We start from the raw sequence: 26,227 nt of genomic DNA on the forward strand, positions 1-26,227 counted from the left end.
CTGAAACATAAATGCATTAAAAATGGGGAAAAAACACCCTAATGAAATCAATGAAAGCGTTTACCCCCATTTTTGTGGGTTTTTAACGCGTTTACGTTTCAAGCATGGGAAAACGCAGCATAGACATTTTCCAGCGTTTTAATGGCAAGCTTTAAAACGCTAATAAAAGTGCATAAAAACACATATAAATGCAGTAGGAACGTTTACATGCGTTTTTAAAAACGTCCGTGTAGAGCCTAATCCTGTTATTACAAGAGAGATGTCATGGGGGTCATTCGAAGGTGATGGGTAAGGGGGGAGATGATAAGTTCCAGGCTGAGTTTCAGAAGCCCTTAGCCATTCCTGATGAGACGTCTGACAGTCAGCATAAACTTTTATCCAGGACTGAGGGGTGGACAGATAAATACAGTATGTGTTTCATCTGTATACAGATAGTATTGTAAGCCAAAAAAAAGAGACTGCCAAGTGATTTTATGTACAGAGGGAAGAGAACCTGTCCAAAGAACAAAAACAGGCACCATACCATTAACCTCCTGGGCGGTTAATTTCTGTCTGGATTTATATGTCTAAAAGCGGTACATTGTCTTTCATGAAAATTTATTTTACAGTATAATATAATAGTATGAGTATAAAAAAGTTTGAAACACAAAATCATGTAAAAAGAATAAATTAAATACATAAAAAAAAAATACAATTATTAATAAATTTAATAATAAACTTTGACATGATTTTGTGTTTCAAACTTTACTATACTCATACTATTATACTGTAAAATAAATTTTAATGAAAGACAATATACCGCCTTTAGACATAGAAATCCAGAGGATTGCATTCATGATAGTTATTTTATATTGAATGCAATACAATATTATTTGAAATTCCTGCTGTGCTCCTAGCTGCGGCTGTACGGGCTGGGAACTCAAGGGGAACAACAGCGCACTCAAGATCGAGGAAGAGGACGCGGCCAGAAAATGGCAGGACACTGGAGAACGCCGATGGGACTAGGTAAGTGTTTGTTTTTAACTTTTTTAAGTTCCCGCTTTCAGCTGCTTTTTTTTTAGAGGGTGGAAGACCCCTCTAATTCCTTCTATACCTCTGTAAGGTAAGCTGTGGATAAAGTAATTGTAGTAGGGGAGCCCTGAAAATTATTTCAAGGGTTCCCTTGCACTAAGTGAATAAAACCACATTTTTAAATATATTAACCCCCCAGCGGTAATCCTGTAGGGTGGATTTTCCCTGCAAAAAGCGGTAATCCCGAGTCACACTTGGGGTTGCTTAAAACATCAAAAAAAAACCTACTCACATTGCTCCTTCGGTCTCTTGCTGGTCCCCGCAAGTCCTGGGGACACGTCCTGCTCCTCCGATCTTCAGCCGCTGAATGCAGAGACGTTTCCCGGTGACGTCGGAGCGGCGGGAAATTCAAATGATTTTGTATTGGATTCCATACAAAATAGCTGTATTGATTCCAATACAAATAAATCTTCATTTATTATCTATATAATTATATTATATTTATATATATATATATATATATATATATATATATATTTTACATGCTACTGTAGTTATATTACGTTTCACTTTTTGTTATTTACCAGATTTTTGTGTTTTTTATTTAAAGTTTATTATTACATATATTAAATATTGGACATATTTCGGTGAGTTATGCCTAAGAACTATAGGCCTACAATGTAAAATAAATTTCAATGCAAAAAAAAATGTAAATACAGACAGAATTAGAACATGGGGGGGGGGGTTAATGAACACAGAGCTGCAGCAAATTATAGCTTTCATTTCTAACAGGGGCAATATAAGCTTAATTTACTAGAAATGAACAAGGACAGCCTTTATATCTTGTCATTTCCCTAGACAAGCCTCCAGGAGCTCTGAGCGCCCCCTGACAGGCCGGCCGGCCCAAACTCCCGCCACCTTCACCTTTCCCTCACATACTGGGCAGGGCCGAACTGGCGAGGGTGGGGCGTGTAGACGTCAGCGGCACAGCACGTGACCGGCTTGAGTTGGGCTCCACCCTGCGCACAAGAAGCTGCCGCAGCCTTCTGTCCTCTCCCAATATGGCGCCGCTAACCTGCTGAGCTCTCCCAGCCCCACCGGTTCCTGACGCTTACCGAGACATGCTCACAGCCGGATAGTGGCAGCTTAGCAGCGCAGCCCCGTCCCGTCAGCAGCTCGGGCCTAGCCCTACAAGGACAGCCCCACCTCCACTCAGCACACCACCGGAGCAGGAGGCCTCACCGCCGCCATGGCTCATTCCCCGGTAGCCGTGCAAGTGCCCGGGATGCAGGTGAGAGGGATCAGTGCAATGGCGGCCTCTCCGTTGTGTGTCAGTGTTTGTGCAGTGACAGGATATGTGTCACATAGGATTTGCATTGTGCTTCCATGGAGAGCAGGAAATACGTGTTTACTTGTAGGGTGCATGGATGTTAGGGGAGGGTGAGGGGCACCTTTGTACAGGTGACAGGGGCAGATACGTGGAGAATGGATCTCCTTGTCTGAGCAATCCACACACACAGTGCAGCTTTGTGTTATTAGATCTGGGTTTGTATTCATTGCATCAACTTCTGGTTCTACCTGTACAGCAGGGCTGAGATTGGAAGCAGCACACAGAACCAATCAGTTGTGTTGAAGGGCTCATGCAAGGAGCTACACCCTTGAGAGAGCTCCCTAGCACCTAACAAAGTGAATTACCCATTTGGTGGTTTGGAATAGGGCAATCCTACCCTCCTGTCTGTCACTTCTAGGGCTGCAAATCTCATCATACCTTAAACTCCATCATACATCTGTGTATTGTAAACTTTTTGTTTAGTTTTAGAAACATTGCTAGCTTATCTTTGTGCTGTCTATGTATTAGAAGAAACTTCACTTCCTGTCCCAGTGTCACACAGGAAGTCATAGTCAAAATCTACATTGAAGCCCATTACTTCTGATAAAAGTGGAAGATTCAACCTTTACCTCGGTGGCGAGGGGCGCTTGGCCTTTACCTCGGTGGCGAGGGGCGCTTGGCCTTTACCTCGGTGGCGAGGGGCGCTTGGCCTTTACCTCGGTGGCGAGGGGGCAATGCTAACATTTTGGTAATAATAGTGATTGTACCAATAGGAGGGATAACTCTTCCCAGTGGGGTTTTAGATTTGACAGAGGGTCCGTTTGTACAAGTACATTTTGGATGTTTAAGGGAAGGGTTGGCATCTTCTAGATGTATGGGTGTCATAAAATTTGCGATAGCTCCCCCCACAATATTCCTGGCCTTGCTACTGTCACCCAACCCTGCACCCATCTATAATATTGCATGTACATGTGAAGTCCGGGCAGTCTAATGATCTCCTTTGTGCTGACATATTGACATTCACCTGGATCCTTGCTGTTATCTCCCGGACATGAGTCTGAATGTTTACCCGGCCATTGGAACAATTTACAGCAAAAATATGGCAGCGATAATCCTTGCCTATAACTTTCCTTGTCTTCTGTTTGTTATCGTTGTATTTATCAGTTTTGCAGTGTTGTCATACCTTGCAGTTTCTGTTTTTTATTTTCCATATTATGTACATTCAGATAATTTTCCATACTGTTTGTAATGGTGATTTGCATTTCTGAGAGTATATATATATAAATCATGTGAAGATGTGGCAGGGTTCTGCGTGTGGCTGCTAATGGTGTAAGAGTATCATCGTGAGCTTTTTCTGTTATCTGAAATCTTTAGTAAAAGATTCATTTGCAGCTCCCTGTGGAATCTTGTCACAATATTGTATTACTGGGTTCCTGCGCACGTGTTAAGGTCATTTTCCACCCTGTATTTATAACCTTGAGAGCCAAATGCTTTTTTATGTAAAACTACTTTATAAAAAGGTCTTCAGCTAAGAATGGAAGAGTTACGTTAAGTTTAGCAGCTACATCAGCATCATGTAAATGAAACACCTCTAATAGATAGCAGAAAAAGTTGCCTTTTCTAACCCCCCATTTCTTTATCAGTGCCAATGCATGGTACAGGTAACAGTATTTGCAACTTCCATTCAATGATTCACTGATGTTGCTTGTACCCCTTATTCTCTCTTTACCCATTCACAGATTACAAGGTGCTCTGTGATTGGTTAAAGACAGCAGGTGTACCAGTGAATTAGAGCCACCGTTGCTTTTGCTGTCAACAAGCCAGAAGACCAGCGGAGCTATATTGTCCATCAAAGCTGTTTCTATATACACACATGAATAGGAGCAGTGGGGGACACACCAGAAATCATCATTTTTATATGCTTAAACCATTTCGGGCATTTCATTTTCATAGGTGGCAGGTGTCCTTTAAGCAAGGTGGATCTGTGTGTTTTTTTTCCTTTATTATTTTTTATTATTAAACAGGATTTATGTAGCACCAACATATTACACAGTACTGTACCATAAATAGGGGTTGCAAATGACAGATGAATACAGTGACACAGGAGCCTGCCCCGCAGAGCTTACAATCTACTGTACATTGTTGTACTGTTTTATTCTGATGTATAGAAGCTTGTGGTAGGATTGGACTACATTTGTCAAAAGAACTGCCGCTGAATTTGCTTGCATTGCTATAGTGGCTCCATAGACCACACCAAGTGATTGTTGCCAAACTTCTATGAGCCATTGTAAAACTGGACAACTTGCGCTGTACATAGAAACAATCAGGCCTACATGTTTGCTGTGTGAAGGTGCAATGAAAGACAAAGGAGCAGAACAGTAAAATGCTTAGGTATAGAAACATTTACTCAGCTACAGGGTTGGATTACCTGATTTTGTTCCCTTTTATTTGTTTCAAGGTCATAATTCAGAAATGAAATGGCACATCTGCAGTATCAGCCTTTTGGCTTGGGTTGCTTCCAGCTCTGATAAACCCATGTGTGTTTTTTATTTTATATATTTTTTTAGCTGCAACTAAACACTTTACTCACCTTGACTTTGTAAAGGAAAACAAAAAAAAAACTGCAATATAGTTGCATGACTGACAGTCCTATTGAACACATCATTGTGTTTTTCTTTCCATTTAGAGAAAGATTAGGCTCTCCTAATATATTATTTGATTCCAGCATGGCCTACTGGACAGTGTCAGCCGGGGTTGGGTATAACTTGTAACTGGGCTGCAAATTACTGTTAGAGAAAGGTTACACATGTCGGACTTGAACTGAACTAAACTCAAAGAATGCAAGGCCTTAACCTACTACTCTGTCATGGAGATGTACTCTGTGATTACTGTAAATGTTATTTCCCTTTCTTCTGCTCTTTGCCCTTTGTGTGGAAACCAAGAATTAAATAAAAGTTCTTCCTTGACTTGGTTATTAGGGTGGTGTGGTAATATGTGTGTGTCATAGTGCGAACTCTGCACAATGTGCTCGCCCAGTGTCTGATAACTTGGCAAATTCATAACACTGCAGTATTACTGCTCTGCATTACAAATATTCATCTCTTTATTCATTCCAGCCAGATACCCCTGACAGTTCTTTTGTCCTTTTTGTTATCAGCAATGTTTTTACGTATTTCTAATATTTAGAGCAGGGCTTGTTTCCTTATGTTTTGTATCATGGTCATGATGTTGAAATTTGCATTCTCAGAACATAATAAACAGCATGTTACAGAGAAAATGTGATCATTAACGTCACTCTGTACCCAATTGAAACGGTCACATCTCTACTCTGAAGCTGCACTTGTAGCCAAAAGTCGACACTATGCAGGTAGAGGGGCAATGAATATCTGTACCTTTATCTATTTTTTTTTTTTTTTTAAATCTATTTAATGTATCTAAATCCAAGGAAAAAATTAAAAAATAATATATTGCAGCTAAGTCCTTTGGTGGGATGTGTTGATTAGATTTTTTTTTTTAATAGGTTTTCTTTGCTATGTTAACTTGGTGATCATGCAGATAATATATTTTGTGTCCTTAATATTATTAAACAGTATTTGTGTATCGCCACCATATTCCGCAGGGCTGTACTTTAAATAGAGGTTGCAAATGACATTGACACAGGAGGAGGAGAGGCCCAGAAGAGATTACAATCTACAAGAGTGATGCTCACTCACTTTACTTTATGTAGAAGAGTCAACACCCTAGGATATAAAATAAGGAAATATTGTTAAGGCTATAGAACACCTTCTGCTATTTTCTTTTCTATAACAAGGGCACGGTATTATGTAGTTTACAGAGAGAATGAAGAACTGAAAGTTCAGTGTACATAGTTAAAAGGCCACAAGATGTGGCACTGTTTTTTTTTTTTTTAATTTACTAGACAGGTTGCTCTGGGGTTTGGGGAAATAAGGACGACTATATGAAAGGTAAAGTATTACAGCTGTGGTTTCATAGTAGACACTTGTACTATAAAGCTTTGTCTCAGTGGGATACAATATGGAGTGCTTAGCAGGCATTACCTGCTGCCTTCCACAGTCTAGTTGGCTAACTATTAATCTATTTTATCTCTTTTTTAAAAAAGCAGTGAAGGTGAGTTTCACCATACATTCACTAGTGGTGTGTCAATCACTGTTGTTTGTTTAAAGCAATGCACGTGGAAGTTTAAACTAAAGTGAATGTTACTACTTTATAAATACATACAGTTGTCTTTGCAAAACTCTGTATTGCTTCTTGTGGACTAAATGTTGCATTCAGTATATGAGTAGTGGTCACCCAGTGACTTACAGTAACTTCTGTGATGACTGTTATTTACGATATCCTTTATTACAACACCCAGCACTAGTTTAAGCAAATTCTAAACCATCCCGGGTTTTCTTTTTTACACTTGGTTATTTGGATTTGAACCTTTTTTTTTTTTTTTATGGCCACAACTTTTCCTGTAATACATCAATGGAGGAGTAGCTCCTAATTTGGACTAGACCCCCCTCCCAATTTCCATCATTTACAAGGCCATAATTCCATAGTTTGCAGAATAAGTCAGGGCTGTTAACTGCATTTCAGTTTTTTTTTTTCTTCAAAAGTTGTTAGCCTCTTGTCTGTAGCATCTTAGGAAAAGTGTGAAATCTCAGAGTTTTGCAAATGCTTGCTACACATACTGCTTATACAAGCAGAAGCCCCATGTATGCAAAGACTTGTGTGTTCATTCTACTGAAGTATCCTATCATGTCGGGGACTGAGAGCACATTCTATGCATCCATAGTAGTTAATGTGCAACAAGGCCGATGACACAAGAAATCTTTATGGTTTTGTGCCTCACTGCGGTCATATAGTCAATTTCTATAGCTACACCCTTGTGTAACGCTTACCCTCTCTGTGGTTGGTTGGCCTGGCAATATGTTAGACATTGTACCAGAGCCTAACACCTTATGGTTTTATCAAAAAGTACTACACAGAGAAGCATTACCATTGCTCTCTATGAAAGGCACCAAAGGTGTCATAAAGGCTTTCAGAATCTGCCAGTTGTTTTTTTCCAGTGGAGAAATAAAAGTGCAGTGACAAAAAAGCAACACAAGTATTTTGCATCATTACGTTTTTGTTTGTAAGATAATGGGAAATGTTGTAAAGTCTACTCAAAAGTCTGATGTTAATGTCTGTGTGAACCGGCCCTATGTACACTCAGTGTAAGAAACCGCATTGAGAGTGGTGGAAGCCATCACTTAAACAGATAGAACAGGTAAAATAGGTCTATTTTGATTTTTTTGTGTGTATGTGCATGGGCAACAACTGTCTATCTATAAAATTCAACAGCAGCCCTTTTTGGCTTCCAAAAGGGATTTGATAGGAACAACAACATAGAAGTGTAAAACTATAGACCTAATTAATACTTGATAGCAGCTTTGCTTGCTAATGGGAATGAAGCACCTCCTGATTGTCTTGCTCTCCCCATAAAACAGGTAGGTTGCCAAGCATTCTGTCTGGTTTTGAGGGACTGAGTATCTGTATAGAGTTTAAAGCCTTTGGTGTGGTCGTAATGAATTAAAGGATAATTGTACACAAGTAGCACATGCACATCCACACTCATTTGGCAATCAATTTATTAAAAAGAGCTCCATAATTATTTACTAAAATGATACATGTACAATGTCTGGCAGAGCAATGCATGGTATTCATTTTCCATGTGTGGTGCTGTAACTTGTTTGATTGGAGTGTCTTTCAGAATGAATGCACAAGTGCATGTTGTGTTCATTCCTGTGGATTACAACAATGCAATAGTGTGTATAAGCCCTTTGAAATGTATTGTGTGTGTGTGTGTGTATATAAAACTGCAATAGATTTACACTGATAATGACAGTGTGGCCCTCTTTTTACCTCTTGGGTGCAATCAGCGTTAGTTGGGTTTGGTTACATCAGGCCTTATCAAGTGATATAAGGTTAGTTCATCTAAAAGTTAAAATGGGACTTGGGGGTGGAAGGGGTGTTAGGTGGTTTTGCATGCTACATCCTACTTTAAAATCTGATTTAAGCATTAATAAGTAAATCTCCCTTATAGATGATAAAGAATATAATTCTCATACTAGGAAGCCTAAACCATGCTGCGCTGGTTTCCTCAGCCGGTCCCCTGAAACTTTTCTTTTTTTCAAATCTTATTGCTGGTCTTGTCACTGTTGTAGCCACTAATCCTGTTGTGCTAGTTGTAAGACTGCTGTAGAACTGTGGGATAACACAACCTACTATTACCAAGGTTAAAAGTGCTACTAGGTTAAATTTTTTTGTGTGTTTTTTGTTTTAACAAGTTCCATATTGCTCTGTTTTAAATGGTCAGAGCAGGTTTCAAATAAAATAGAATGACCAGCAATCTTTCCCAACACCTACCTGAAGCAGGCACACACAATAAGAGTTCAGATTTCATTGGCTGCATGATTGTTTAGGTAGCAATGCCAGGAGCAATATGATCTGGAGGCTAAAAACTAGGGACCAATATTTGTGTCCTAGTCTACTGGCTTCCAGAATGAGTGATTTACTCTTGAATTATTCGAATTGCCTGCTCTCTTGCACTGCAGTACGTGGCATACCTTTATGAATACCATTATTTAGCTTCAATATATTTATGTCCAATTTAAATTGCTCCTTGTAGACTTTTTTTTTTTACAGTAAGCTGCCTATTTGTTCTGTGAAAGAAGCAAGGGTTGTGTGCTATGTTTTTATAAATATGTGGTTAGAAAAGGAGCTTGAACTACCAATCATCTTCTCTCCCCTTATTTATTTATTTTTTTAAACGCCATGTAATTTTAAAGATTTGCTATTTTTGGTGCTGTTTCTTTTGCTCCATGTGTTTTTTTTCTTTTCCCAAAGTGAATGTTGTATTATGTGGTTGCTCACAGAAGTCCTGTGTGTTTCTGTGGCTCAAAAATTGCCCATCGTGGTTCCCCCCCTCCCAATGTCTGCTTAGATTGACTGATTTATACTATAAGCCAGTGTGTTTCTTTCTTTGCATGGCATCTTATCTTTGTATACTTTTATAACTAAGGAAGTACCCTTTAGCTGAGGTAGTCATATTCTATTCTTAGTGTGAGGCTGGTACCTACTAAATTATACAAATACCTAATTTTTAATACATTTAATATCTGCTGCTTGGAACTAAGACGGTGATCTTATGGGCACACAGCACGAAACCCTGACTGGTTCTAAGCTTACCTTTATAAGATGTGTTATTGCTCTCCATGTTTCTTACAAGTGTACTTCTCGTCATTTAGTTAAAGCTGAAGTCCCTAATGGGGACACATCAATGGAATGTTCAAACTCCTGTCTGATTCGCAGGTGTCAAACAGAACACGTGGAGCAAATAAAACAAAGTTTCTAGATGAGTGAGCAAAACTTAAAACCCCTGTTAGGAGAAATACACACTGCTTTACTAAAGGTTCATTGCATACCAGAGGATTCCCAGAGTAAAGTACCTTGGCTAAGAAGACAGCTCATCAGCCCCTCTTCTACTTTGCAGCTCCCTTTGTGATTGAAACCTGAGATAGTACTGGAGTACTATCCTTTGCCTATACTTGTAAGAGATTAGGACCAATGTACCTCTGTGCTTTGCCTGCTCTATTTAAAAAATATATATGCAAAATATTAATTTGTAACACCGCAGCACTGTGATAGATTGACTTACTGGCAAATGTGCAGTATATATAAGTGTGTTCAAGCATCATAAGTTTCAGGACTTGGCTGGTCAGAAAGGTCTACCATTTAGACCTTTGCTAAACTGCAGGTATTTTATATACCTATAGCAGGGGTGCCCAACAGGTGGATTGCGATCTACCGGTAGCTCACAAAGGCAAAACAAATAGATTGCAAAGCCTTGCCTTTCAAATTAAACTCTACCGCGCACAGGAGTTAAGTCTAAGTTTTCTATTGTCAGTAGATCAATTGGACTTGGTCATTATAAAAGTAGCTTGCAAGCCAAAAAAGTGTGGGCACCCCTGACCTATAGCATGTTTTGTATGTTGGCACACATAGCCTGTGCTTTGTTACCCCAATCCACCTTTAAAGCTCAAAAAACTTGCTTCTTCTGGACACGGGGGTAAACGTGATACTTTGCTGCGCATTCAGATGCAGGAAATCAAGTCACCATATTGGTATGCCCTCACATGTGAATAGAAAGGAGCTTTTTGACTTGCACAGACCTTTTCTTAGAGGGTCATCTGCAGATTGACGTACTGACAGACTGTAAAAAAGGCAAAGAAACTCCTAGTGGAAACTATCAAGCGATTTCCTAGCCCAATAAACGGTAAACGTTCTGGTTTATTTAAGTTCAACTTTTTAATAGTGGTATGGATCTCGGATACAAATTGTTGGATACACATTCACTTGTAAAACACCTACCAGAATATATTTGAACAGTGTAAATTTAATCAAGCTTCTTTTCTAGAAGCATTTTCCTGCCCTGTTAGTTGTTTTGTGGTGCTCACAAATTGCTTTCCTGTGAAGTGGTTTAATTTATTCATTCTTAATGCATACTCTTAACCAGAACAATATGTTGCTTCTGGAAGCAGAGTTGTGTTTTGTGAGAAATCTTGGCATGGCTTTTAAGATCTTGCACTTGCATCACTACTGAAAGCTATCAGTAGTCCTACTATTTTTCCGGTTATGATGACTGTTTTTGCTTAAATCTCATATTTCTTTCTTTTTTTATTTTTTTTGTAAAAATAGTAACTCACAGTTGGGCAGATCTCAAAAGCCAATATGGCAAATATGTATCGCAGCATAATGTGTTATAATGTGTAATGTCTGTGTCATGGCGTTGTTCTTGTTACCAATTTATATGCAAGCTTCTTTTGGAGCTCATAACATGACTTTTGTACAAGTGCAGCTAGTACCCAATTGGCTCCTGACTGGCCTCCATTTTTCTTTGTAGACTTTCTGTGGTAGGTGCTGAAAGCTGACCAACTGTAAGAAAGAACATTGCAAATAAATGGATTCCGCTGCATGGTGCAGGCAACATTAAACACACATGTACACACATGTGCCTTTTGTCTAATCTTTTCTTATTCAATGTTAGGGCAGTACACATATTGCTTTAGGAAAACTGATTCTAATTATTTTTGCTCCATATTTTGTTGAACCCATTTACAGTATAATACAAACCCCCAGAAATTAAATAAGGGTGGTAACATTAAGCAAACTCGGCTAATGTATTTTTTTAAAATAAACATAAAGGTTTTGACTGTAAGAATCTTTGGTTTATGCATGCACTCATAAAATGCTCTGGTAAAATGCACTCTACTTTGCTTAGGTTATGTTCAAAAGATGTTTAATCCAGATCAGTAAGGGTAAGTTGCAAAAATCAACTTCCCTTTAAAAACTTAAACCATTTGCCTTTTTTGAAGACCATATTTGTATGGTATGACCTAAAACCAAAATCTATTTTTAGTAATACAGCAAAACTTGAAGACATGATGGCTAACATACTGAAAAAATAGTTTTTGGTTATATCACTTTAATGTTCCTGGTGTGGCTTAGCTTCTAAATTGAAAAAAGGTCGATCACTGGTACTTTGTTGTTTAATTGCATATCCAGTGACGTTTGGAATTGGGATGCCTTGATTTCTGAACTGAATTAGTTGTCATAGTTTTTCTTCTTTCTTTACGGGATAAGTGGCAGACTTAGAATTGCCTCATACTGTGCATAGCTCTAATGTGCTGTTTGGTATAAAATAAATTGTGGCTGTAAAACAAATACAGTAGAATCTTTTTTTGGCGGTTTTAAAGCAGTCCCTTCATTGAGAAATTATAAACTGCCAATTCTGGTCTAGTTGTATAAAAAAACATCTTACTTGGTCATGTTATAAACCTCTGCTTTTTATTACCCTCTGAATCACTGGCCCAGAATGAGTATGTAGCTCTGTTATTCAATTAATTGGCCCACAGTTATCTGCATGATTGTTTCAAGTTTAGGACCGAAACTACTAAAGATCAGCTTACGTACAGGCAATTAACATTCTTTAGAATGAGTTCAGCGATGGAAGCATCTATACTCTGTGCTAGGCCCATTTTAAATGGCAAAAAGTTCTAACTATTTGCAAGCAACCACATCTTAGAGCAAGGCAAACTAAAAAAAACTTTCAGGTCTTCAGGTAACCCCTTCAATAATTACTACATCCACAGCCCATAAAATATTAGTGTGTTGGTCAGTGGAAATAATGTCACCCTTACCGATCGCTAAAAGAACATTGGTGTCACTTATACTAGCCTGAGAGGCAAAAATTGTAGAAGGAATATCTAGCAACCTCTGGAGAAACACTGACTTGCAGTGTCAACACGTTTAATCCATTAAAAATACACCTTTCTGGCTAATTGTTTTTGGACTGATAAATATGATTATAAATATATGGGAATGTTACCAGATTATTAAGTTAGGGTGTTTCCAAGAAAGGATAGTGCAGCAACATACAAAGGCATTTTGGGCAACTTGGTGTTTCCAGGATTTGGGGAAAGACCAGTTTCAATTCCTTTATGATTGTGACCCTGTGAACAATCACATGTCCACGAATACAGGTTTTAATAATATTTGGAGAAACTGGTGTGGCCTAAACAGTCGTACAACACTATTGTGGTAGTTCATACGCTACAGTTCTCCATCTTCAGTGGCACCACAGTGCATGTTGCTCTGCAGAAAATGCAACCTGTTTTAATTTTGTGCATTGTAGCCTATTTAGTTTAAATGGGCTTACTAGCACAGGGGTCCATTAATGCTTAAAATACATGTATTTGCAGCGTTGGAGAGCGAACCAATCCTAAGTATTTACGCTTGTCATATTTCCAGCAGAAAAAACACTTTCCTATTTCTGATTTGCAGTTTAGTGTGGTTTTAAAAGAAACTTTAAAGGCCCATTGACAACTTCATGAGTGCTCTATCAATATATCATATCTTTTTATTACATTTTTGCAGGATTTTGTGTGCTTAAGTGTAAATGGGCCCTTTGAAATACTCTGTATTTTAGGAATCGATATTTTTTCAGCATTTCCCTGTTTAAGTGCATGTCTTGTTACTCGCAACTTTTGCTAACACAGGTTAAAAAATTTGGATATGTGCTAATGATGCCAATATGTATATGATAATATTATTGCAGCCATTGCCTCCTCATCTGAAAATGTTTATTTTTGGAAATCTGTACCTTTTTCTATCCAAGGCAAAGTTGCAGGTTCTCTTTACAATTCTTCTCTCCCCCCCCCCCCCCCTTCCTCAGGCTCTCCTATCTTTTTGTCAGTCCTGGGTCTAAGCTTGAACAAAGGAGGAGCTAACGCATGGCAACTTACCCTCTTCCCCTTTTGTAATTGTCAATTTGACCTGAACACTAAGGCTAGGTACACACGTTAGATTTTTGTCTTTGGAAATGATCTTTCGTGGTCCTTTTAAAGGACTGAAAGATGGATGAATGAGTGCTGTACATACAGCGCCGTTACGCTCTAGTGAGAAGAATGGGGGGAGAACGATGAAGTGGCACCCCGCTTCATTCTCTCCCTTTACTTGCTTTGCCGTCGTTGGTCATTCGTCCTTGGATCTACTAGGGCGGATCCATGAACAACGTCGGACGGCCGCTGTACACACGTAACATACTTGTCCGATATCAGCCTGAGGCGAGAACCATCTAATGTGTATGTAGCCTAAATCCTGGAAGTAGTACTGGGTATTTCTAACGGTTAAGAGTGAGATTTTCACAGCTGGCAGCAGACGTTATAATTTTAGTACAAATATTGTATAGCTTCGTAGATTTGTCATTATCACACTTGCTGGTTCAGTCGTCAGTCAATAACATTGCTGTGTTTTTAAATGAAGATGCTCTGGATCCATTTTTGAAGTTTCCTGGGGCTGCATTAAAAAGTCACTGCTTTTCAGACTTCTGTTAGGTGGAACAAAGTAGGCTTCCTCCCCACATTTCTCTTTTAAAAGGATGGAGGAAGTAGAATTTCTGAAGGAGGGCAGTATCCCAGTCATGGTCATATGGCTGAAAAAGGTGCAGAATTTAGTTTGTGTGGACAGTTAAGTTTATGTCTAAAGGTGTTTTTTTCCCAAGTCCCGTCTTGCTTTGTTTTGGCTTTCAAAATCTGTTGGTTGGCTGTTCTTGTAGTTCTTTTCTGCTCACTGCAACACTCATTAGATTTCTTACCCTGAAGTTATATTGCATCTGTATGCTTGACGCAGCCTAGCATGAACTAACAATGACGGATTGAATCTGGTTCATGCTAGCTTTTTTGACAGTATGCTCAAATCTGCCCAACATGGGTAGGTGTAACAATTCACTCAATACCTTCACTTTATTGCTATGTAATAAAGTGAGAGTTTGTTCATATTGTGTTGCAGGTTCAATGTAATCTATTAATACATAACAAAATCTATTTTTTTCTTTTTATGGCTGACATTCTTTTGCAGCCTGTCATGACAAGGCCAAGTATTTATATCTACTGGTTGGTAACACAATAATTGTAACAATATCTGCCTGTGTTAATAAGTAAATGGAAAGCCACTTTTGAGAGCACCCTATCAAGATGCTGCTGATGAGCTCAAGACATGACCATTTCTTACTCCGCTTTCTGTTTTCTTTATACTTTCACAAGCCTGGTGGTGCTCATTTTAAAAAGTTGTGTACATTGCTTAAAGACAAAGCAAAACAAAGTGTGCATTTATAAAGTACATCTGTGTGCTTGACAAAAGTTGCCCCGGCTTTGGGTTTCTGAAGCCAGTGGAGTATGAATAAAATGAAAAGCTGGATGGAGCGCCTGGTCATGTGACGCCAAAGTGTGGACCTTTCTGTTCTGCAGAGGTAGTCAGTGGGGCTTTGGCGGTTGCACACAATGGTCCTATTTTTTAAATTGGGATGTACCATAGTGTGTTTAGCCGGCGGTGCATAACAGAGGGAACATTGATATCTACTCTTGGGGTATCATTGGACCCTGTGTGTGTCTACAAATAATCCATCCTCACATTGAGATTTAGTTTTCTGAATTTGTATGAATTGGTCCCAAAACTCTGCACTACTTTCCATTCTAGTTCAGCTAATATTTGAAAGTTTTTTTTTTTTTTTTCCAGAATTAGTTTTCTTTTTTGTCAAAGCGAACAGTTGATTAGTTTCACAGTGTTTCTCTGCTTGTGTTATGAACACTTTTTGGTTATTACTAATGCCAATCATGGGAAGGATTGTGGTTAGGCACACTATTCAGCTAGTCAGATGATTAAGATGGATGACAATTTGTATTGTAGCGTAGTACCGTTTCTGTCCTAGCTATAAACTGACATAGCTGACACAAGCTGTCATCATAATCCTTGTTGGGTAAATCAGAATAATTATGGCAATGGGTGAACTTACAGGCTGTTTAAAAAGCAGTGTGTCCACCCAGTGTGTATGTTGTATATAGCCCAGGGAAGTATCCAAAGTACACACAGAAAATTACTGGAAATCTAGAAAAAGTAATCATTTTCATCAGTGTTCTCCACATGTTCTGTCTTGGTGACGGGAAATGAACTATTTTCCCATCTTTCTAAAAATGTTGATTGCCTGGTTACCGCACAACCTTGCACCTGTACTTTATAGTTAACAAGCATGCAAATCAGAAAAGTCAGAAGTATGTATATGCATCCTTTTTCCTGGTCTGTAATGCAAACTATTGAAACAACATGACCAGTGTGACCGACAAGCAATTAGCATTTGTGAAAAGAGAGGTCTCTTAACAAGATGCCTTCAGTTAGGGCTCATTGTAATCCATTACAGCTAGGTACATTGAAGCTCTTCAGGAATCGCTAGAAGTGAACCTCCTGAAGCGCATGCTGTGTAACTTCCTCTCCCTTTGCTTCAAAACAAATGTCAATTTTTGTGAGAAACCTGTTTCCTTCATGCTTCCTTTTATGTGAGATTTAGAAAGAAGCATGTGGTGAGTGTGTGTGCCAATCTGAGGTTTTTAGCAAATCAGATAACCAACAAAATAAAACTGGATCAACTGAGTCTTCATATTAATGCATGGATGAAAAAACTGGGAACTGCCCAGGTAGCATGTGCTCTTGGTATGCATTCTATTATTATTAATAAACAGGATTTATATGATGCTAACATATTAGGCAGCGCTTTACATTAAATATGGGTTGCAAATGACCGACCTATACAGACCGTGACACAGGAGGAGGAGAGGACCCTGCCCCAAAGAGCTTACAATCGCGGAGGATCTTGACCATGTTCAGACATGGGTTGTTTAAAGCGGTTCTGCTATGATGCACCTCTTTCACAGTTCTCAACTGCCCCTTGTTGATTTAACAAATTCGAACAGTTAAAGCAATTTTGATTTTCGGTGTACATTAATTTCTGATAAATTAAAGAAATTTATATGTTTTATGCTTGATTTTATACTAGAAAATGTTTTGTGCTTCCTCTAACCTCTGTTGTGGAGTTTGTGTGAATAAAGACAGCCGGGTGGTGCGCCCGAGTAAAAGGGGCTGGGAGAAAACTGCATTTTCTTGTGGATCTTGTATTTGTGTGTCCTGTCTGTCTGTGTAATATTATTATGATTTTTTTTTTTACCTTTTTCCTTTTAGACATGGTTTCCTTTCCAAGTGAAATTTAATTTGTATTGCAGTGTTACTATATTCTCTTTAGAAAAAATGAATAATCTAACGTTCTTGTTATATGTAGCCTGTGTCGCCTCTAAAGTATTTTGAAACCTAAAGCAAAGCTGGTAAAGCTATTTAGTCTTAAAGCAAAACTAAACCCACATTACTCACCTGTCACCATTCCCTGCCACCAACTTCTTTCTTCTCCATGTGGAGGATTTTGAGTTATCTTGATTGGCTGTGCCGGGATCTTGTAAAGTAGAAGTTTATTCATTCCTAGCAGAGGAAGCCAGGAATGCAGGATATCCTGACACCAAAAGCTGATGCTGTGCATGCGCTAGAATAATCACTTTGAAGGCAATTTAAATAACCTTTTAAAGTGGAACTGTATATTAGTTAGAAAATTACCTGTTTACAATCCTTTTCTGAAACTTACTGATTTACACATGCAAAGCTCAGTGTACCATGCCGGGTATAACAGAAAATGGTTGTAAATCAAATTAATTAACCATGCACTTCATTCCGTTCAACAACCTTTTGTTGAAGTGGAAATGTCCAAGTAACTGTTTACTAGAGACTTAGGGCCTTTCTTTTTTATCTTGTCAGTGCTGAAATTGTTCTTTGTCTTTGTCTTGTGACCTACCCAAGTCTTGTAGACCTGTCAAGAAACACGAAAAAAGACCCTATTATTTCCCATTTCAAAAATACTTTAATGCCAAGTAAAGTGCCTGCGTGTGATGACATTTGTGTTTAAATATGAGCTTTTTGTGTCTAGTCAGAGAAGTTTGTTCTTGATGTTATCTTTAGACATTACAGTATTTGACAGAGACCTGAAGTGTGTTCAACCCTGTTCTGCTGCTTGATCAATATTGGCAACTTCCTGATTTTTAGTAAAAGTTACTGGTTTACTTTTTCCAGGGAAAAGATCTTGACATGTTGTTTAATTTATGTAATGAAATGGTTTGACATAGCCTTTTATGTGATTGCCTCTAGTTTTACTTGTGCCTTTTTATTTTATTTTTTTTTGGGCTTCAAGGGTTCTGAACAGTTTTGGATAACTTTAAAAAAAATAAATTGAGAGGCTTCAAATTAAACAAAAAGGCATAGAGAATACTTTTATCATACAGTTTGAGTAAAGTGATCTAAAAATTATTGTCCACTTTAGATGGCAAACGTAATAAACTTTTTTTCTTTCACAGGCTATTGTGCCCTCCTGTCTAAATGTTTTCTAGTAACCTCTGATCAGTTCTGCTGAGAAATGTTTGGCCTTTTCTCTTTATCCAGCATTTCTTCAGGGATGTTGATGTGATTGCTGACACGAAGTTGAGGTTCTTCCCAATCTTTCTGTGTGATTTGCTTATCCATTCTAACACTTTGACTTCCTTTTTGTGGAAAATGTGAACGTTCATTGTTTTATCAATGATAGCAACCCCACCTTGCCACAGCAAACAAGGACCACAAGACTATGATGTTTCATTTTGTTAATGCATTCTGATATTTCCAGGGGACCACTTATATTTTGTCCATGTATATTGTAATAAAGTAAAGCGTCAGACTTTGGACATACAAGAGATAGTCAGACTGTGAAGTTGATTCTGGAAATAGAGACTGCAAACATTCTTCCAGTGTAATTGGGGACTGAACTTTATAAGATGGTCAGACTGTGGGGACTTTGGAGTGGTATTCTGCTTTCCCCTTCTGTTGATAGTCCTCAAAATTCTTTGCTTATTCCAAAATACTGTGGCCATGATCCTTACTGCTGACCTTTTTCCTCATAAATTTATCTTGCCATTGAAAACCAGAATGCCATCTTAGCAGGGACCGTTGTTCCGTCTCTGTCATAATGTTGTAACTGTTTAATCAACCACGATTCCTTCCAAAAACATATTACTCTGTCCACTTAATATTGTTTCTCTTTACAAACATTTTACTCTCATGGATTTACCCTTTTTGTTTACATGGTTCTGTCTGTGATCCGGAATAACAACGTCACAATCCATCATATTGGCTCATGGCAAAATAACACTATTTTTCAACTACACTAATCAAATTCAAATTTTGGGTTGGGCCAAGAACTTTCCAGATAACATACAGCAAACAATCTGAATCATAACTCAAATGTATTGAAACTAGAGGGTCAGTGTTTTCAGAGGTAGCAGATATTCCTGAATGGGAATGTAATGCTTGTCACCAAGTATTTCTTGGGAAAATAATTCCCATTCACAATTATGTTTGTAAATTAAAATTAATTTAAATGCAGTGCAAGGTGGTACACCCTCAAACCATGGTGTGATCCAAGCCTTAAAATTGCACATGCTGCTAACACTGCAAAGCATATGTTTGAAGACTGCTGCAGAGGTGTGGTTGGGAAAAAAAGGTCATGTATGTTTTTATGAGTGTATATTTGCTAAGAATCCATAGCAAATGAATGGGAGCACACACATATACATTCTGTCATTGCATAAAGTTGTATTGAGTTTTAAATCTAATTTCTAACACTGCTTCTAGATCCTATGCCTACTTGCTTTATAAAATATTTATTAGCTTGTAAAAAAGCTGAAAGTTGCCTTGGGTATTATAAGTTGTTATAAGTTATATAGACAGAAGCATGTTCACGCATGAAACGTTTCATACGTAACCGCGCTTGTGTGAATTCCTCCCCCCCCCTCCTTTTATCTGGTGTTGTGCTATTTATTAATGCTTTTAGTTTCACAAATTTTATTTATTTATTTTTTGTGTCTATTGTTGAACATCCAAATATTTCTAGGTGTTCAGAGCTAGTAATTTATAACGGCTTGTTTTGTATTCTCCTGGGATCTTCATGCTTGACAGTCCATTGAACATCAATATTATTGATTTTAATATATCCTGGTGTGTTGTTTCTCTTCCTTTTTTTTCTAGATGTGTGCCATTAGAACTTGACAAACTGTTACCTGTTAAAATACACCAACACTGCATTACTTTTTACTATATCATTTCTGAGTCCTGACTAAACGGTTTAATGGCTGCTTGTGTCTCTGTTGTACAGTGACACAGGTTACACATTTTTAGTAGGATGGGGAACATTTAGTGTTTTTATCGCTGATTGTTTTAGTGACAGCCTCTCCCCTTAGGTGTCTGATGGTTGGCACATACCTAGCACCAGTATATATACCTGTCAGTCATACATAACTTTTCATTCTTTCAGATTTCCAAACACAGTAGTGGCATTGGTAATGCATGTGTGCCATAGTAATTGAGATCTGGTGTGATTAATTCATTGCTACCTTAGGCTATGTTCACAGGTTAGATAGGCTATTCAAATCTGGAGCACTACAATGCATTAGGAATGACCACTTTGCAGGTCAATGGAGAAGAGAACAGCAGGGTGCTGCTTTCTTATCCTTCCCTTTTTATAGAACAGAACTGGCGCTGTATGTTCTTGTTAGTTCATTTGTCACTGCAAACTATCTTTGAGGATTCAACAAAAATCCTGTGTGTACATAAAAATGTTATAAGGGACAAGCATCACATTAAGAGGGGACTTTAGATCTGTAAACACAATAGAAGTGTTCACACACACTTAAATGCTGTATGTTTAATGTAAATACATTTACATGTCTTTTATAAACGTGTTTAAATGTTCTGAAGGTAAAATCAGATTGCATACATTCAGCATGATGTTTTGAGGAAGAGTTGTACCTTTCCTAATGAATGCAGATTTCCCTGTGTCCTAGTAATAGAGGTGTTTCTTTTAATTCTGGTGTTCTCTTATACTACACAGTCGGTTACTGTTTAAGAGTTTATGCTGACGCTCAGATGAAAAAGCGAGTGACGCAATACCCTAGAATGCTGTCTATCCAGTTGTATTGTACTAATCCATTTTGCCATTTTACATGACAGCCACACCTGTATGCAGCTTATACGTCCAAGTCATTGTGCAAGCAAGTGTGTCATTGCAGCTTTATAGTGTTTGGAAGCATGTATTGTTTCAGGTATGAACAACCGTGCCCTAAACCTGGAACCAAGAATGTCTGCACAATGATGCCATATGAAATTTATGTTAAATCAGAACTCCAAGCAGCTAGATAAATGGATGAACTGGTTTTACCTACAAAAAGATGAGCAAAGCTATGTAGCCATTCTTCTGACACAGTGCAGCCTGGTCTCGCTTTCTGTGAACAACCCATGGACCGCTAGGCCTGACTTAAAACTTTATCCACATGTGATTGGACAGTGAAGGGGAAGATGCAGCTGATATGGTTGTCTTGTTGGTATTCCCTCCTCTAGGCATGTCAGATCTAAAGTTCTGCTTTAGGGCATTACTGGAAGATGGCCTAACATTCAGTTATTAGTTCTATGTAAAACTGTTCTTAATTTATTGCATAACTGGATGTTTTTTTTTAAATTCATATTTGCCTGATGTTTACTTGTAAGGCATTTCTTTGTACTGTATTTGATATTTGGTTCAAAGAGTCTGCAGTGCTTAAATTACAACTTTCAATAGCCATTTATTTCATTCTGTTTGGAGTTACAGCTCCAAGATATTTGCAGATTTTGTTTTTATCTATATTTTTATAGACTTAAATAGAGCAAGCAGAGTTTTCAATAGAAGTTAAGTCAAGGCTAACACACACACAGACCAAGGCTGTATCCTAGACATACACATGATACCTTCTTATATTCTGTGCCTGCCTGCATCCCAGGAGATACATTTTGGCACTTGTTGTGTGGGCCTTGGGACTTATGTGTAATTTAGTAATGTAGAGACACTTGGCCTTTAGAGCATTGATGAGTAGATGGCTTCCAAGTAAAATAGAAGCCTAATGTTTTTTTTTTTTTGCTTGTTATGAAGTCAGTATGTGTACCTTTTATTTGCAGCATATACCTGACAATTGTACGATTGTTCTCACACAGTACAGCGGCTCAGGTCTCATCTGCCTAGCACTTCCCATTAGTGCTTGGTTGGAGTATGTGCTACTGGGATTATGCTGTTGAGTAATATCTTTTTTTTTCTTTTTTTCTGCTGGTTGCTGTACCAGTAGCCCTGTTTTGCCGCTTCGTGTCCCCTTAGTTCCTACGTAATGCACAGTCTGAGGAAATGAGTTGGGGGGTTGTGGAGGTAAGTTAGTCTGAGAATTCTTTCCCCAGTCAGAAGCAGGCTTCTAACATTTTCTAAAGTTTCTTTTCTCATACAGACTATATTTAAACAAATAAACCTAGTTTTTTTCCTGTTAGGTCCAGGGATTATTGTAGGTGTAATAGTTTTTGAGAGTAAAAAGTAAAAAGTAGGAAGTTATCAGAATAGATATAACTGATTCTCCAGTTACATGCATACTATTTGTCATAGGTGTATCCTGAACTATATTTATAACAATAGAGCCCTTCTGTCTGACTCCCTCGGTACCTGGAGTGACTAATATGATTTCACGGAGTTTGTTTTATCAGGTTACCTCTCCTTTACCTTGCTGCCATGCCTAATCAGGCCCACTGTTCCTATTCTGTCCTGCTAGAGATGTCTGCTCAATGAGTACACAAAACATTTAAGCAATACATTATTATGTTCATACAAACATTATATTAAATTCAGCATTCCTTATTTCATTTCTTTAGAACAAAGTATATTGTTCTATGTCTACTGGCACTTGAATATGCAATCTCTATACCTTTCAGCCATTAAATACAGATACTCGTCTATCCCTGTTTGATCGCAGGATGCTGCCATCTTTCTCCTTCTCATCCTTCCTGCGATCTTTGGACATCTTGAATGGTTGGTCTGGGAGTTCATTCAGTCCTGCTAATCGCAGGGTAAATCGGGATTGTTGATTATCCTGGCAACAAAAGCTGAGCTGCTCATGCTCTGAGCGGTTCGACGGTTCCACAAATCGATCAGGCAGGTAAGGACCATTGCAAAAAGGACATTACCTGTCCCTTTCTGCATTAATGACCTGCCTGAGCTAAAATTTTTAAAAGTGGAATTTTAGCTTAATTTTTAATGGATTCTATAAGGAGCAAACTAGTGTTCGAATACTGTTTGCGTCTGCAGCCTAAATGATTCCTGTTGGATATATCATCCTGGTATTGTGGGTTCTGGTAAACATGCTAGAGACATTGTAGTTCTATTTAGCACTTAACCTTAACCAATCAATGTGCAACCATAGTCAAAACTTTTCGGGTGGGAAACAAAACTGTCAAGTTTTGTGTTCAGAGGTGAAAAAAAATTCCTTTACTTTGTCTTGTTAAAAATGTCACCGTTATAAGGGGAAATATATTATGTCTCCAGATAGCAGTAAAAACTAAGGTTTGTTTTTTCCTATTCTCAGACAAAACAAAACTTTAATATAGGTATTTTTTTTTTTGTGTAATAAATTTTTATTGAAATTTTTCAAAATATACAAATACCAAAAGGAAAACAGAAAAAAAAAACAATACTGATGTAATAGTTGTACAAACAGAAAATATTAAAATAAACAACATAAACTAAAACTAATCAAAAGAAGTGTACTGGAAGCTAACAATACAAATAGGGAAAAGCAAACATTTATCATAATTTAAAGAGCCTACGGTCTATATCAGGGGTGGTTTGATGATCCAACCAAGGCGTCCACACTTTATAAAATTTATGCATAGAGTCATTAGCCACGGCAGACATTTTTTCTAGGACCATGGCGTCCGACAACCTAGACAGTACTGCTTGAAAACTTAGAGAGGGTTTCCACCATGCTGCCGCTATCACCTGACATGTAGCTAGAAAAATAAAGGAAATCAGTTTGCACTGACTTTTAGAAAAAGTAGGGCCTAGTTTGTGGAGCAGTGCAGTCCAAAGGAAAATAGGTATTTTTTAGAGATACTGCATTTACATGCACATACATGCACTGTATACTGCATTTAGCACAAGGTATGTTACATACCAGGTAATAATTAGGTAAGCTAACAAAATCTCTAAAAACATGTTTAATTCCTAGTGATTAAAATCACTTGAATCCAGCTGAGGGTGCAGAGTTTTGTGGTTACTGCATTGCTGCAGCAACGTGTTATGTATAGCGCTGTCAGTAGCTAAACTCATGCCAAATGTTTACCATTTCTAGATGGGAACTAGGCTTTCATTTCCAGCTTAGAATCTTACTCTGCAGTCAGTGATAGAGGGTGTGACAGAGCAAACGGGTCTGTTCAGAACTGATAATGCCTGCTGTAAGCTGAAGGTAAACAGAAAGCATCTAGTGTGACCCTGACACACCCTCAGCAGGAGAACATTTATTAAAATAATGGTTGTATAGCCAAAAAAAATACATCTATAACTGTAAAGACCAAAAATAAAGAAAAACCAACCCTCCTCATCACATGCCATTAGTCAGTACAAGCTGATACCTGTCAGTAAATTACTGATAACCAGCTTTGCTAACCAGTCAAAAGTCCTAGAGATCTAAAGAGTAACCAGAAAACTTTCACTGTAACATAGTCAGCAATAAAAACCTTTAAAAGAAAGTTTAGGATTAGAAAGTACAGATTTACATAATGGATGAATGAAAAACCAAAGGTAGTGACCGCACTAAGGCTTCTTCACACTGGCAGTGAGGTTGAATTAATCTTTCACCCCTGAACCATTACTGTGGTTGATGTAGTATATTACTCCATCATGGGGATTGGGGGTCAGTAGTTAGGCATTCCCTTTAAAATAGAAAATTTAAACTCTCTTGGTCAATCAGATCCACAAAGTAGTTTATTCCCAATCAGTTCATCTCTGGGGTGTTAATCCAGGATCAGAGTCTCTGAAAAGAAAGTGATCAATGACAGCTTTGCACCATATTTACATTTTACACGTACTTGTAAACATAATATTGACTACTGAATGTGCATTAGAAACTCATGAATTTCTGATTTCATACTGATGACTGTGGCTGGCAGAGCACCTTTACTGTCTGTATTCTCCCTCAGAAATAGCAAGATACTAAGCTTTCTCTTTATTACATTTTATTATTGTTAATAAACAGGATTTATATAGCACTAACATATTACGCAGCGCTGTACATTAAATAGAGGTTGCAATTGACAGACAGATACAGACAGTGACACAGGAGGAGGAGAGGACAAGAAAAGCTTACAATCTAGGAGGTGGGGGAAGTAATAAACAATAGGAGGGGAAATATGGTGTAGATGGGAAGTAGTGAGGGTTTTAGGAGACAAGAGGATGGGTTGGCAATTTTTTGGTTGAAAAATTTAGTGCAGAAAGCATGCAGTTAGTAAAGTCAGAGCTTCTGGTTTGCATGCTTGTTATGCATCAAAATAAACAGTTATGTCTGGAAAATTGTCAAGGCAACTAGCATTCCTAAAAGAATGTAAATCGCAGCAAAGAACCCCTTCTATCTTGCTGTCTTTTGGTCTGTTGCAATTTTAGTTTAATGCAAAAATAAAAATCATTGCAATCACGTGTGTAGGCTCCTAACTTGCTGCACAGGTTACCTCTGTGGATTACACAACATATGTTTTTCAAGGGGTAAATGCACTGCTTCGTCATAGACAAACTATATTCTTCTTAAGACAGAAATGGTTTATATAATGGTACTAATAGGATAAACTGGCTAAAATAATGTAAAATAACGGCCCAAAAAATAAAGCTCTCACATCCAAGGACAGATCTCCAATATGTTCTTGGGTTTAGGTACACTTGTTAACAGTGATGATATACTTTGCAAACATGGAAATTGATAGTACATTGCAGAACTGCTCAGATCTCTATTCTAAGGCACACATGTACACACATTCAATACTTGTCATTGGAAGGGATCTTTCACGATACTTTCCAACAACAAAAGACCGAACAAGCGCTGTACATATAGCGCCATTCTGCTTAATGGAGAGGGGAGGGGGGGGGCGAATGACAGCAGCACCCCACTGTGCTCCCTCCCCTTCACTTGAATTACGATTAATCATGTATCCGCCAGGACAGATCCATAGACAAGTGCTGTACACACGCCAGATTCTCGTCCGATATCAGCCCTCAGGCGATTATTGGACGAGAATCATCTGAAGTGTGTACGTAGCCCAAGCCCTCACATTTTCCTGTCAATGATAATCTCTATCTTAGCACACAGGGAGCTATTATTCTGGGTGAAACCAGCCACATGCTGCTTTTGTTTTTCCTATCTGCTTATAAAAATATTTTTAATGACAAAATGCATAATATGGTGGCTCCTTTTTTATGGGAAAGTGTCAGTGTTTCTGTGTACAAAATATTGCAGGGTCCTATGTGCAGTAAGCCTGGGTTTTGTATAGTCTGAG

At 38.2% G+C, this 26,227-nt stretch overlaps 1 protein-coding gene across 1 annotated transcript in view; it reads left to right on the forward strand.

Annotated features, from left to right (window-relative positions):
• The first annotated feature begins 2,017 nt into the window (after positions 1 to 2,017).
• The window catches only part of STK26 (serine/threonine kinase 26), a 51,586-nt gene continuing 27,376 nt past the window's right edge, over positions 2,018 to 26,227 (forward strand). The window contains exon 1 of the mRNA XM_072430651.1: positions 2,018 to 2,302. Coding sequence (XP_072286752.1) covers positions 2,261 to 2,302 — 42 coding nt within the window. The 5' untranslated portion in view covers positions 2,018 to 2,260. The remainder of the gene's footprint in view (positions 2,303 to 26,227) is intronic.

Source organism: Pyxicephalus adspersus, chromosome Z (genome assembly GCF_032062135.1).
Source record: "Pyxicephalus adspersus chromosome Z, UCB_Pads_2.0, whole genome shotgun sequence".
Classification (NCBI taxonomy): domain Eukaryota; kingdom Metazoa; phylum Chordata; class Amphibia; order Anura; family Pyxicephalidae; genus Pyxicephalus; species Pyxicephalus adspersus.